Genomic DNA, 15,000 nt, shown 5'->3' on the forward strand with positions numbered 1-15,000 from the left:
GTGTATTTCTCCTGGGATGACATCGCATGCGTGTCATTTCCTGTTCATGCTGCTGCTCTGTCGTCATTTCTGTCATTGGTAGAGTGTGGACACTTCCTAAGATAAATTATGCTTATTTAAATATACATATTACTTACTGATAGAAGACAAATCAGTAGTCTTCATTTCAAACTTTTTTTGAAAATCCTGATTTGTGGAGTGTTTAAATGTGTTTTATTTTGTCACCTCACATGAACTGAAGTCGAGTGCTTAGGCGTGAGAGACTGCTGTGAAAAGCTCACAATCAGTGAATGTGTGTGTAGATGTGTGACTAAAGGAGCAGATGTGTGTTATTAAAGTCAGTGTGTTGTGGAACTGCTGTGTGCTGCACTGATGTCTGCAGATCAAGCTCTTCTGCTGGAGCTCAGGAGGAGATGATTTGAGCAGGTCAGGATCAGATGTGTGTGAGTCTCATGAGGAGCGAGGGACACACACGCACACACACACACACACGCGCACACACACACTGTAAAAGATCATCCCTCGGGTGATGAATGCCAGCGTTCCTAGACACACGGTCTGTAAATCAGGAAGTATTAATATCAATCTCTGTCAGAGAGGATACTGAGCAGTCATTGGTCGACTGAAATTACAAACACACGAAAACTACAAACGAGGCATGCATTTAAAATACATAGATATCTAAAAAAATCATTCCTCCTTTTTCTTTCTTTCGTATAATAAAATAAAATATTATTTTATAATAATAAAAAAATAAAAATAAAAGATTTTTCTTTTCTTCTTTGTTATAGCTAAATAAAATACCTTATAATAATGCAAAATATAAAATGCATTTCTATATTTCATAAAACAAGAAATGTCATTCTTTCAAGAAAATATTGTCTTAATAATAAGAATATAAAAAAGAAATACATTTAGTCTTTCTTATAACAAAATAAAATATATAATAGAAATATAAAATCTATTGTTTCTTTTTTCGCAGATAAATAAAATAAAATAAATAAAAGATTATGTCTCTTTTTTCTTTTTTAAATATTATCCTATAGTATCTTATATAAGATCTTAATATTATAATTTCTTTCTTTGTTTCTGTCTTTCATTCTTTCTTTGTTCCTTTCTTTCTTTCTTTCTTCCTTTCTTTCTTTCTTGTCTCTCAGCTGAAGTGTCACAGATGTTGTTTCTGTGTTTTCTGAGGTTCCTTTGAAGAACTTGTGATGAGCAGCTTCGCCTGTTATCACACAATAAAAAAATTAATTCAATACATTTATTGTTAAGATTAAATCAAGTGTTAAACCTCATATATCACGTGTGTGTGTGTGTGTGTGTGTGTGTGTTGAGAGAGAATGTCAGTTCTTCTTGTATTCGGTCATGAGAATATGTTATTTGTGTCCCTTCATTTCAAATGTCACCCGAAACAAATAATTTGTCCAATTTGTGTAATTCAATGGTGTGTGATGACATTAGATGCAGCTGCAGCAGTGATCTCGTGCTCATTTCCCTCAGATTCACAGCTATTTTTAAAGCAAGACGCGGCGTCTGAAGACGAGAGGCTCGTTTGTCTGCCCGATTAACCTGTTTATGTATTCGTTTAATTAAAGTCAGATGGCTCATGTAGGATCATATATAGATGAATAATCAAACATCTGTAGCTGAGATTCAGCTCTTTTCCAGAACAAACAAACAGTCTGCGTGAAAGTCATGTGCTATTACTTGAACTAGATTATTGTTGTGAATAAATACAGAAACAGATAAAGTGCATCCTTTGTTTAATGATTGTCTAGCGTTATTTTAGCTGCTGCTTCATTCATGTTCTCAACGGTTTCGTTTCAGTCACTGAGTGCTTTCTGAGTGTCATGTTTGTGTGTTGCATATTAAATGTGTGTCTGTTGTGTTTCAGTCGTGTGTCAGTCGTGTGTCAGTTGTTTCTTTTCAGTTGGGAAGTCGTGGCCTAATGGTTAGAGAGTCGGACTCCCAATCGAAGGGTTGTGAGTTCGAGTCTCAGGCCGGCAGGAATTGTGGGTGGGGGGAGTGCATGAACAGTTCTCTCTCTACCTTCAATACCACGACTTAGGTGCCCTTGAGCAAGGCATCGAACCCCCAACTGCTCCCCGGGCTGCCCACTGCTCCGGGTGTGTGCTCACAGTGTGTGTGTGTGTGTATGTTCACTGCTCTGTGTGTGTGCACTTCGGATGGGTTAAATGCAGAGCGCAAATTCTCAGTCGTGTGTCAGTCGTTTCAGTCGTGTGTCTGTTGTGTGTCAGTCGTGTGTCTGTTGTGTGTCTGTTGTGTGTCTGTCGTGTGTCAGTAGTGTGTCAGTTGTTTCAGTCGTGTGTCAGTCGTGTGTCTGTCGTGTGTCAGTAGTGTGTCAGTTGTTTCAGTAGTGTGTCAGTTGTTTCAGTCGTGTGTCTGTCGTGTGTCAGTCGTGTGTCTGTTGTGTGTCAGTCGTGTGTCTGTCGTGTGTCAGTTGTGTGTCTGTTGTGTGTCAGTTGTGTGTCTGTTGTGTGTCAGTTGTGTGTCTGTTGTGTGTCAGTTGTTTCAGTTGTGTGTCAGTTGTGTGTCTGTCGTGTGTCAGTAGTGTGTCAGTCGTGTGTCTGTCGTGTTTCAGTCGTGTGTCTGTTGTGTGTCTGTTGTGTGTCAGTTGTGTGTCTGTTGTGTGTCAGTCGTGTGTGTGTTGTGTGTCTGTTGTGTTTCAGTCATGTGTCTGTCGTGTGTCAGTCGTGTGTTAGTCGTGTGTCAGTCGTGTGTCTGTTGTGTTTCAGTCGTGTGTGTGTCGTGTGTCTGTTGTGTGTCTGTTGTGTGTCTGTTGTGTGTCTGTTGTGTGCCAGTCGTGTGTCAGTTGTGTGTCAGTCGTGTGTCTGTTGTGTGGCAGTTGTATGCTGGTTGCATTGAAATGTAGTTGCAAAAAAAGGTCATAATACAGTATAACACACAGGTTTAATAACTTTTTCTTATAACAAAAAATAACTGAAAATGTAAATATGATAGAGCAATACACAAAGAAATGTATAAACTCAAACATTTCACACTGACTAAAGTGCAAAAGAATTATAATAATCAGGTAACACTTTACAATAAGATCTCATTAGTTAACCTTAGTTAATGCATTTACAATGAGGTATAGCTACATTTTCTACAGAAGTTATCAGTCTTTTTTTTAAATGAAATCTGTTAGTTCATGTTAGCTCGTGTTCATTAAATAACACGGTTACAATTAATATATAAACTCACATGAATATTGAAATGACCTAAGATTAATGAATGTCTAGAAAGTTTTTAATCGGCAGTTTATGTTAATTAAAGAATTAACTAATGATAACTAATGGAGCCTTAACTTAAAGTGTGATTGAGCAATAAAGAATCGAAACATTTTCAGACTATGTCTTGGACAGGGTATCAAACTCAGTTCATGAAGGACCTTGGATTCAATCTTAATTAAATGCACCTGAAAGTTTGAAAAGAAATAGCCTACTGAGTCTAAATATTGAAGTATTCAGTTCTTCAGTGAACACCTCAGAGAATGCAAACATCTGAATGGCTGTTTAAATCATTTAAAGGGGGGGTGAAATGCTCGTTTTCACTCAATCTCCTGTTAATCTTGAGTACCTATAGAGTAGTACTGCATCCTTCATAACTCCAAAAAGTCTTTAGTTTTATTATATTCATAAGAGAAAGATAGTCTGTACCGATTTTTCCCGGAAAAACACGAGCGCCTGGAGGCGTGACGTGTGGGCGGAGCTAAAGAATCAGGAGCGCCAGTAGGCTTTTGCGTTGAGAGCATGTGGAAGCTGTGACATTACCGTGAGGAAAAAAAACATCCAAAACAAACCATAGCTAACAGTCAGATTCAGCCGTTTATTTATGATCCAGTATCAGATCCCTAGGCTGAAACTGAACGAGAGCAGCAGCAGCAACGACTCGCTCCGAGCGGGGCTCAAACCCGGGTCTCCGATGGGAGGGGACGCACTAACAAGGAGGCAGAGATATTTGAAGCAGTTTTTCTCACCGCCTGAGGTTCCAACACACGATCGTGACCCTTTTTCGTTGGGATTGCATCATCCTTAAGAAATAAACGATACGCAAATCCGTCTTCAAACTGGACCTTGTTTGTAAAACAAGCATCTTCGAAATGCAGGGAACAAACACAAACACTTGCACAACTCCGTGGATGCTCTGTAAAAATAAACTCCATCCACTGGTCCCTTAATGCTGTTTCTCTTTTGGTAATCTGTGCAGGGTTGTCTTGCCCTGGCAACCAAAAACACACTTCTTTTGTGACATTTCTCGACGCTCTCGCTCTGATCAGTGAAGTCTGTTGTGCTCTCAGTGCTCTGCTATACGGGAGCGTGCTCTTCCGGCAGAAGTGCCTCAGGACCCATATAAGGAAATTCTGCTCCATCTAACGTCACACAGAGCCATACTCGAAAAACACTTTCCCAAACTTGTGACAAACTGGAAGAGGTTTTTTTGGAACAGAAATACTCCTTCAAACGTACAACTTAATTTTTGAAACTTTGTCCATGTTTAGCATGGGAATCCAACTCTTTAACAGTGTAAAAAACTCAGTATGCATGAAATAGCATTTCACCCCCCCTTTAAACACATTTCAGACACACAGAGTAGCGCAGTTGCTTTGTTTCCGTCATCTGTGCTCGTTTACATCAGAGAGCACGTTTGTTTGTGACCATGGGGAAAGTACTCTTAAACTGCATAAAAAATATTAATTATCTGAAAAAAAAGAAATACTCATTTACAGTGTTTTGACGTGCCCATGATAACAATATGGCTCTAACACAGAAACATCAGTATTATTTTAAGGATTTGTGCAGTCATCACGTTCTGAAGAAGAAACAGTACGTTTTACTCCTTACTCATTTTATTTTGACGTGAGAAGTGCTTGTTGTGTTTTCGGTAAGAGGTTTGATGTTGTTATTTTTGGTGTGAAACGTGTTTTTGTGCCACTGTGTCACTCTGGCAGGGGTGTGAATACTTATACTTGATCACTGCACCTAAGTGTCATTTTGGGTTACTTTAGTTGATTTGTTCTTTACTCAAATGCAGTTTCAACTAAGGCCCCGTCCACACGGAGACGTGTTTCTGTGAATACGCACATATTTTCTATCGGATAGGCGTTTCGTCCACACGCATCCGGCGTTTTTGTAAGGTGAAACCGCTATTTTTTGAAACCGGGTCCCAGAGTGGATAAATTTGAAAACGCCGTCTTTGCGTTTTCGTCTGGACGGCTAATCCGTATATTTTCAGAAACGATGACGTCATCAGCCCACGTCTCCCCCCAAGTCAGACACCTCTACGTCACGTAACAGCAACAAAAACATGAACAAACACTGAACGATTGTCTTTTTATTAATTAACATTAACACTGATTAATAAATGTATTGTTCCATGTTCGTTTGTGTACCACGCGCAAGGTTAATTGCTATTTTTTGTAAACATTGTATCAATACAATTTAATATTGAATTTTCTATTATTATTTTCAAATTTTTGTAGCATGTATTAGAGGATTAAATGTGATTTGGAGAGGTTGTTTCTTTTATAATACTTAGTACAATCAGGGTTTTTTTTTTTTTACTTTCCCTCAACTATGTTTAGTATTAAACATATAACATATAACAAATCCTAAGAGATATTCCATATCGAAGTTCAGACTCATTTTTTCATTCAAGTTTGTAGAAAACAACACGTCTGAGAGAGGCGGGGCATAGAGGACCTACCATAATGTACAGTATTTGAAAAATAATTTGTTTTTTGAACAGTAAAGCATGTTAAAGCAACATATTATGTTACACCAAATAATGATCTCTAAAATAGCATGATATGACCCCTTTAACCGCATGAATGCTGAAGGTGTCTGAAGATGAATGTGTGTAAGACGGCACTGGTGTTTGTCTTGCTGTCACCTGGTTTGTGACTCAAGGAGCTCGTCATCCGTCTGCAGTGGAAGTGGTTTGATGTTTGTGAGGCTCTATTTTGAGTGTTTTTCTTATTCTGATATGATTCTTCAATCTGAGTCTTAGTGCATCAGAGTTTCTGCAACGCTGCATGGCATTACTGCAGGTCATTTTCCATTGCTTTGGCACTGATGGGTTTAAAGTTAGTAGTTCACCTCAAGCCTCATTATTAACTCACTCACATATCGGACAGTTGTAGGTTTTGAAGTAGCAGAGATGTAGGGAATGTGATCTTCTTGCAGTATATCACAGACGCTCAAATGACTGAATTTTTCTGTGTTTTCACCTCATTCTGGAATTTGAGAAGGGGTGTTTAACTCATGCTGAGAGAAAGAGGGTAATAACTGAAATAATCCAGACAGACTGCTCTATATGAGGTCTGACAGGTGTGTGTTCATCTCGGTCCTTTTTTAGATGATGATTTGATGGCATCAGTGGGATGTTCTTCATGATCTCATGCTGAGCGTGAGACTGAAGGTGTTTTTCTCACACTATTTGTCTGTTGGTATCTCTGTGGTCGACAAACAATCGGGAGTTTTGCAAAGCAGAAAATGGAAAGAAAGGTTGATGCTTGCAAAATAAGAGCAACGTGCAAATGCATGTGTGGTTTCACGTGTGTTTTACATGGGAAGATTTTAATAAGACAAATGCTTCACTTCATTAGATTTTTCTAGATGCACCTTTATATGGTTGATTTGTTATTTAGCTAAAAAGTGTTTCAAGTGAAAATTAATGGAGAAAAATAATAATGATAGCTTTTAGCATTGCTAGTATCAACACAGTATGATCTAATTGACATACATTCCCATATCTATAACTGTTATGTACTATGAGAAATCTATATATATATACATATAAAATCGTGTACACCGCTTAATGGTTTTAATATGCAGTGTTTCAGTCATCAGAACGACACACCTGGAGATGCTTTCATTCACCCTGATCTTAGATGTTAGAAAATGTTCAGAAAAGTTTTAAGTGATCTTTTAATTGCCACTGACTTAACTGTGAATCTGTTGTGCTGGTACTTCTAGATTTAAGTGCTGAATTCGACACAGTTGAGCATCATGTTCTTCTTTCTTGGTCAGAGCAGGTCGTGGTCATTAGAGGAAATGCTCTAAATTGGTTTGAATTGTATCTTAAAACAGAAGTTTCTGGGTCACTGTAGGATAATTGCACTTGGACATTGTTCTCTTGACTTGTGGTGTCCCCCAGGGCTCTGTTTTGGGCCCTATATTTTTTTCTTTATATGCATCCATTTTATTCTATATCTGAAAGGCAACGCTTGTATAATCATATTTATCTGTGCCTGAAGCACAAGAATACTTACCGATTTCTATTAGAACCGTACCAAAAGCACATATTTTTAAATATGTAGTCTAAATGTGTTTTATTAATGTTCACCAAATGAACTTGTTCAGATGCGAGAGAAAACCACTGTGAATAAAGATAACCGATTTGACTCAGACTATCAGAATGATGGTTTAGATATTTAAATTGATAAATATGATTATTAAATTTTTGGTAACACTTTATTTTGATCGTCTACTTTAGACGTTCTACTAACAGTTAGTAACTTTGCATCTACATGTCAACTAGCAGTCTTCAGATAATCCACAGACTGTCTGCTGTATATCTGTTTCGGTGGGTTCACAACATACAACTGAGAATCTTTGCACTTATGTGTCAACTTATTCTACTAACCGTAAACCTCACCTAACAGTCTACTCTGAGAGTTAGTAGACATGTAGTTGTGAATTAATGAGAATTAGTTAACCAGGCAATGAATTTAATTTGAATTTTGAATGTATGCATTTAGCAGAAATTTAGACTTACATTGCATTCAGTCTAACGATTTTCTCTTAATATGTGTTCCCTGGGTTTCGAACCACCAACCTTGCGCTTGCTAACGCATTGCTCTACCACTTGAGCTACAGGAACACTGTAACAAGGCAAAATTTTACTGTAAAATAACACTCAATGTTGCAAAGTTCCTTATAGTTAGTGAAATGTCTAAAGTGGAAAATAAAGAGTAACCAATTTTTAGTGTTTTATTTTTAAATTATTCATTTTTCATTTGACATTTTTATGATTTAAGTCATTTTCAGTAAGTGTTTTTATATTTTTATTTTAAAACTATTTATTTTGTTCCATGTTACGGTGGTGGTTGAGTGTCTCAGCATTCTCTGGGGTTTCTGGGTCAGTTCTTCTCATGTTGCTGTGTTTCTTCATTAGTCGTAACAGCTGGGTAGGATAAGAGCTGCTGACTGAATGAATGAATGAATGAATGTTGGGTTTTCTCTCTCTGTTCTCAGGACAGCGGCTCTGAGACGCACCGCATCGCTCCGTCTCCCGTCGTCCACGTGCGAGGTCTTTGTGAATCCGTGGTGGAGGCCGATCTGGTCGAATCCTTGGAGAAATTCGGAAACATCTGGTAAAGTGATGCTTTCATTTGATCTGATTCATCAAAGGGATTGGTTTCAGCAGCCGAGAGATTCGTTTGGTGGTCTTCCCTCGTAATGAATGAACAGATAAAGGCTTTAACGAGTGTGTCATTCTTCAGACAAAGAGCTTTGTGTTTCAGCACAGTCTCATCAAACCACATCAAAGTCTCTGTCGACTGAATGATACTTCTGTAAATAAAACTTCGTCAGTTACTGTGTTCGGTTCTTTTCTGATGTTTACACTCACAGAAGCTCAGAGAGGATCATGGGAACACATGCGGGACATTAGTGTGTGTTTGACCTCAGCTGTATCAGGAAAGACACGGATCAGATGCACAGGAACAGGAAGTGTGTGTGTGTGTGTGTTTGCATGTGTGCATGCGTGTGTGTGTCTGTGTGTGTGAGCATGAGTTGTGTGTGTGTGTGTGTGTTTGCGTGTGTGTGTCTGTGTGTGTGAGCATGAGTTGTGTGTGTGTCTGTGTGTGTGTGTGTGTGTGACACGAATGGAGGTCATATGAGTGTATTTATAGTCTGATGAACTAATCTCATGACTACAGTCTGCGTGACTCCTTCAGTTTAGTCAACGATTGCTTCATGAATTTATTTGAAGATTTCTTGTTAGTTGTATTAATATCTGACGCTGTTTTGGTTTATTGTTTCAATTAATAGTGATGCCCCGAAACTAATTTATGGCCAAAACTGAAATTTACATTTTCATTTAGCTGAAAGACAAGTTTAATTTATTTTTAGTCAGTGATATGTTAGCATACTGCTATAGTTTTTAAGTATTTTACATTTTATTTATGTATTTTCTGTTTTAATTTTAGTTAAGTTTACTAAATTAAGTTTTTTTTTTTTTATTTCAAGTTTGTTTTATTTCAGGTATTTTATTATGGTTTTAGTTATGTATTATTATAGTATTTATATATAATATATCCTGATACAGTTTTACAGAAAATGCAAGCTTGTATCAGTGGTGACTATCTCAAGTTGATGTGCGTGTGGCAGAAGTGTACGGTAAAGTGGTGCAGTTGTCTGGTGTTGTGATGGTGTTGCTCTCCTGCAGTTATGTGATGATGATGCCGTTCAAGCGGCAGGCTCTGGTGGAGTTCGAGGAGGTTCAGAGCGCTGACCGCTGCGTGGCGAGTGGCTCGCAGGAGCCCGTCTACATCGCCGGACAGCAGGCCTACTTCAACTACTCCACCAGCAAACGCATCACACGACCCACCAACGCCGACGACCCCAACAGCGGGAACAAAGTGCTGCTGCTGTCCGTCCAGAACCCGCTGTACCCCATCACTACGGTAAACCCCGCCTCCTCAATACACCAGCCTCCTGATTGGACGCTCTCAACAGCTTCTGCTCTTCCTCTATAGGACGTTCTGTACACAGTCTGTAACCCGATCGGAAACGTGCTGCGGATCGTGATCTTCAAGAGGAACGGGATCCAGGCCATGGTGGAATATCCTTCTGATGATGCTGCCCACCCGTACAGCAGATTTACAATCAGAACTTAACCATAAACCATTAAACACAGACCAATAATGATTTCAGAGGCTTTAAATCAATGGTTTATGATTCTCTCAAAGCCGTCAGGCAGCATTAAACTTATAAATAAGTTGAAATAGTTCAACTTATTTAAATAATTGTGTTCAATAGCAGAACTCATGGTTAAAAACTACATCTCCCATGATTCTGCAGAGAAATCTTCACCTATCAGAGAGCTGAAACTCTTTAGCTCCGCCCACTCCAATGAAGCACAGCTACTAATTAAGTAAATGCTCTCAAAATATTACTTATACATTTGATATATACATGTATACTTATACATAAAATATCAAATAATTGTTTTGCTAAATAATCAGTTAAACACACACTATTTAAAATGTATTGAAAGAAACAGAACATGTATATATATCTTTTTTTTATTATTTTTATTATTTTTTTTTATATAGTAAAAGGACATGCAAAAATTAAATTATTTAAAAAAATAGTTATTAAATACAATTATAATAATATTATAATAATTATAATAATATTCTGAATATAATTTCACATTTTTATATTGTATTTATTAATGTATAATATATTTACCAAATTGATAAAATGATTTTTTTGTATTCTGTTATCCTATCTGTTATCCTATCTATTTTCACAAATAAAGATATTGTTATTGTAAACACTGAAGTGGACAGTGCTCTAGACTGGTGAGTTTGTGTGCTCTGGGAATCATGATTTTTCACATAAAGACAGGTTAGCATTAATTTGACATTTAGTAGTTATAAGATGAATCTGATGTGCATCCCGGCCACACACTGCAGCGAGACTCTTGCTCCGGTGAAGTTGTGTGTGTGTTGTGTGTGTTGTGTGTGTTCTCTGGAGTGTTTCCTTGACGGCCGTCACGTTTGAATCCATCCAGAACGCTCAGAAGGCCAAAGCGGCCCTCAACGGGGCCGACATCTACGCCGGCTGCTGCACGCTGAAAATCGAATACGCTCGGGTAAATGTGCAGCGTTCACACACACACACACACACACTCACACACACACAGCGCTGGATCTAACACACATGCAGTGCCGTTGTGCTCTCTCATTCTAGCCCTCACGCCTCAACGTCATCAGAAACGACAACGACAGCTGGGACTACACCAAACCCTTCCTGCTGCGCCGAGGTACGGGTGTGTGTGTGTGGTGTGTGTGTGTGTCTCTGTGTGTGTGTGTGTGTCTGTGTGTTTGTGTGTGAGTGAGTGTGTGAGAGTGTGTGTGTCTCTGTGTGTGAGTGTGTGTGTGTGTGTGCGTGAGTGTGTGTGTGTGTGTCTCTCACATCCCTGTGTTTAATAAGAAGTGTGTACGCTCTTTAAATAACAAAGAAAACACACACGCCAGACTTTAGAGCAGGTTTGAGTTGGTCTATAGCGCAGTCTATTTTCAGCTGCTTAAAATAGCCCTGCACCAGCACTGCGCCTGAACTAATAAGCGCAGATGCATTTAGTAATTAAACGACGTGGTGCCGAACTGAAACTAGCAAACACTTGTGCTGCGCCGGGTGTATGATAGGGCCCTTAGACTAAAGCTGCCTGTTTGATGACTGTTTAATGTACTAGAACTAGTTAAATTAATAAAAAATTATAATAATAATAATTGTATTGATTTATATTTAAATTAATTAATTGAATTAACTGAATTATTTTTATTTAATTTCAAAATATATATTTTTTATTATTTTAATAATCAAATTTAAAAATCAGTTTGTGTTTTTTGTCAATTCAAAGTTCAGGTATTTTACTCACAAATGTTAAATTGTCAGGAATTTCTACTGAAATCTTTTAGAGCTTGACATAAATGTAATTTTTAAAAAATTTTCATTAAAATTTTTTTTTATATATATATATCTGTGAGAAATGTCAGATCTGATGTGTGTGTCCTGTTCTTCTGGTTAGTTGTGATTCTGATCGCAGGTTTAGCGGTGACCTCTGATGTCTGTTTGATGCTAAGGACTGGATGTTTGCTAGGGTGTTGTGTGAGGTCTCTCAGGAGCAGCGTGGTGCATTGTGTGGCTTCAGTCCCTGTGTGTGTGTGTGTGTGTGTGTGTTAGCCGGCTGAGGCTCAAGCGCGGTGTAAACAGTGTTATCAGCGGTGAACAGCAGCGCTCAGACTCCGCTGGGCTCCAGACTGAAGGACTGCTCAGTGTTTCTCAGCAGAAGAGAAGCGCTAAGCTGAGCTCACGCTAATGTGAAGACACTCATCACAGAATATTAATGACTGCAGCAGTACCTCTGTGTTAAACGTCTCTTCCTCTCGCTCTCAGCGTTCTGTTCTCTCCGTCAGCACTTTGTAGAATTATAAATGTGAGGAAGATGCTCCGATCTCCTTCAGACACGCAGAGCCGGATTGATAGGATTGATCACTTGTAGTGTTTTGCCTTAAAAAATTAAAGACACTTTGGTTTTTGTTGCAAGAAACCACAGATCTGTTTTACTTTCTGACATCAAAAATCATTTTAAATTGCTCAAATTAAACAGCAGTGTCAGTGTTGACATAATATATAATTGAATGAAATTTTCATTTTTCTATTTATCCTTTTTGCTAAAATGTCCCATATTTTTAATTGCAAACCATATAGAAACAGAGTGAGAGCTTCGAGAGTTTGAGTCTGATCTGCATCTGAGACATTGTGTTTGTGTGTCGTTTGGTTCAGTCACATGTGAAAGTGAATCTAATATTGCAAATGGTTTCTAGTCAACTGCTTTTATTTTCAGAAAGAACATGTTCATCCAAAATCAGAAAAAAATAGCTTTTACTTTAATGCATTTGGCTTTTATCCAAACTGATTTGCATTGCATTGAATAATTTCATGCATTTTCCGTGAACTGAACGCATTAGCTTGGTGTTGTGATCACTGTGCTTCACTGCAGAACTCGTGTAAAGTGAGGGATGTTCATGATATTAAACAGATCTTCGGGATCATGTGTGTCTGATCATGGGTGTCTCTCGTAGTGAATGTTTTACCGGTGTAAATGTGGGTGTATGTGTTGTTTCTGTGTTTCCTGTAGAGCGTGGTAAAGGCCGTCAGAGGCAGGCCATCCTGGGAGAACATCCATCCTCGTACAGTGATAACGGATACGGTCAGTCACTCATCAGACACCAGCCAATCAGAACAGTGTATTCTAATAGATGTTTGTTCATTCCTGAAGTGTGTGTGTGTGTGTGTGTGTGTGTGTGTGTGTGTGCAGGCGCTCACTGCCCCCTGCTGCCGCTGCCCAGTAATAACCGCTTCAAGCGCGTCTCTCATGATGTCACAGAGGTCGTGACCTATCCACTGCCCCACACATCTTCATACATGAGCCCCGCCTCCAGCTCCGTCGCCATGGTGAGCGGCCTGCATCCCGCCAAGATGAACTGCACTCGCATCTTCAACCTCTTCTGTCTCTACGGCAACATCGAGAAGGTAACGCCCTCCTGAGAGAACGGGAGTTTACATGTAACTGAATTACCTTATTTAATTACAGAATAAATGTAATCGTAATCAGTTACAGAGAAAGATGTGAAATTAAATTACAGTTACTTATGAAAATGTTAATGACCACAAAGGGGATTCACAGATTTGATCGACTTCTCTAAAACATGAGACCGTGATGTTTCAGGAGGTTAGACACATGCTTATTCCATAACGGTTTAATTTCCTGTTTGGGTTTATTAAATGGTTTATTTTTTAAGACATATTCTCCAAGACATTGAGACAGCTGTGCGAAGATTTGATTTCATAAAGAGTAATATATCTCTTAAACTATTTCTTGTTATGATTTTAAATCAGTATTTAACTTCAAAGTAGAAAGGGTGCTAAAGTTTGATTGTGTGGTGGTGTGCTTTAAGAGTAAATTATTATAATCTTAATTAATCTGATGAAGGATTGTGACAGTAATCAGTGTTAAATACTACTGTAATATTAAACCTGCCTGATTTACATGATTGAAAATTATTAACATTTTTAAACAAAAAACGTTTAGAAAAGTAATCAGTTACATTACTTTAAGTAATTTAATAATTACACTACTTGTTACATTTCGTAATCTTGTAATCTGTAACTGATTACATTTCTAAAATAACTGCAACTTTTTCAGACATTTTATGTCTATACCACTTTTTTATTAACTTTTTTTTTAGTTGTTTTAGGTGTTATTTTTTCTTATTTTAGTACATCAAGTAATGTATGCATTATTTTAGTATGTTAAACTAAATTAAAATGATAAATGTTTCCTTGGCAACTTGCTGAAATAAAATAATTTCAAGTTTTTTAAAAATATGTTATGTTTATATTTTATTTCAGTTAATATACAAAAATATGGTTTGTATTTTTGTTACCCATGAAAACTGTGTTTGTACTATATAGTCAAACCTAATTTACTCAGACACTTCAAAAAATGTTCTCATTATCAGTTTATTGGCTATAGTTTAGAAAACTGTAATAAAATATGTCTGTCAGAATAAATTAATCTTGATAATATCAGATAACTTTGATAGAAAGGTCTGTATTGAATTCTGTTGAATAGCTGTCATGTTAAATCTAAGAACACAATTAGATAAAACCAATTTAGCTCAGTTTTTGTTCAGTCAGTGGTGTAAAAACATGCTCAGGTCAAATGAATGAATATTTTTTGATCCAGTAGTCAGTCCACTGTATGAAGAACGTTTGGGTATAATATGTCACAGTTAGCTTTTTTTTCTATCCTCACTTACATGAATGAACTATAGTTTCCTGCATCCACTAAAAAAAATATAAAAATATCAAATCTGGAGTCTGAGTCATTTTTGTTTTGACTGTATATTGGGACAAATTTGTACCCAGAAGTGAGTTAAATCTGATAAAACCTGTTTACTGATGTCCTCATTTGTAAAAACATTATAATAATAGTAAATAGAGCAAAGGTGCTGAATGTTTTCTGTTAGGGGTATGGTTATAGTATTTAGATCTGTGTGTGTGTGTGTGTGTGTGTTTGTTTTCGTAGCGGGTTCGCGAATCATTTGAGTCAGTTTGGGGATCGCGAATCATTTGAATCAATTCGGAAGTTCAAAGCGGGTTCGCGAATCAT

General features: G+C 37.7%; 1 protein-coding gene across 1 annotated transcript in view; it reads left to right on the forward strand.

Moving 5' to 3' along the window:
* The window catches only part of LOC113111278 (heterogeneous nuclear ribonucleoprotein L-like), a 27,573-nt gene that overhangs the window by 5,038 nt on the left and 7,535 nt on the right, over window positions 1–15,000 (forward strand). The window contains exons 2-8 of the mRNA XM_026275890.1: window positions 8,283–8,401; window positions 9,478–9,715; window positions 9,788–9,873; window positions 10,815–10,911; window positions 11,010–11,082; window positions 12,964–13,035; window positions 13,144–13,358. Coding sequence (XP_026131675.1) covers window positions 8,283–8,401; window positions 9,478–9,715; window positions 9,788–9,873; window positions 10,815–10,911; window positions 11,010–11,082; window positions 12,964–13,035; window positions 13,144–13,358 — 900 coding nt within the window. The remainder of the gene's footprint in view (window positions 1–8,282; window positions 8,402–9,477; window positions 9,716–9,787; window positions 9,874–10,814; window positions 10,912–11,009; window positions 11,083–12,963; window positions 13,036–13,143; window positions 13,359–15,000) is intronic.

The sequence above is a fragment of the Carassius auratus genome, chromosome 11 (genome assembly GCF_003368295.1).
Source record: "Carassius auratus strain Wakin chromosome 11, ASM336829v1, whole genome shotgun sequence".
In the NCBI taxonomy this organism is placed as follows: domain Eukaryota; kingdom Metazoa; phylum Chordata; class Actinopteri; order Cypriniformes; family Cyprinidae; genus Carassius; species Carassius auratus.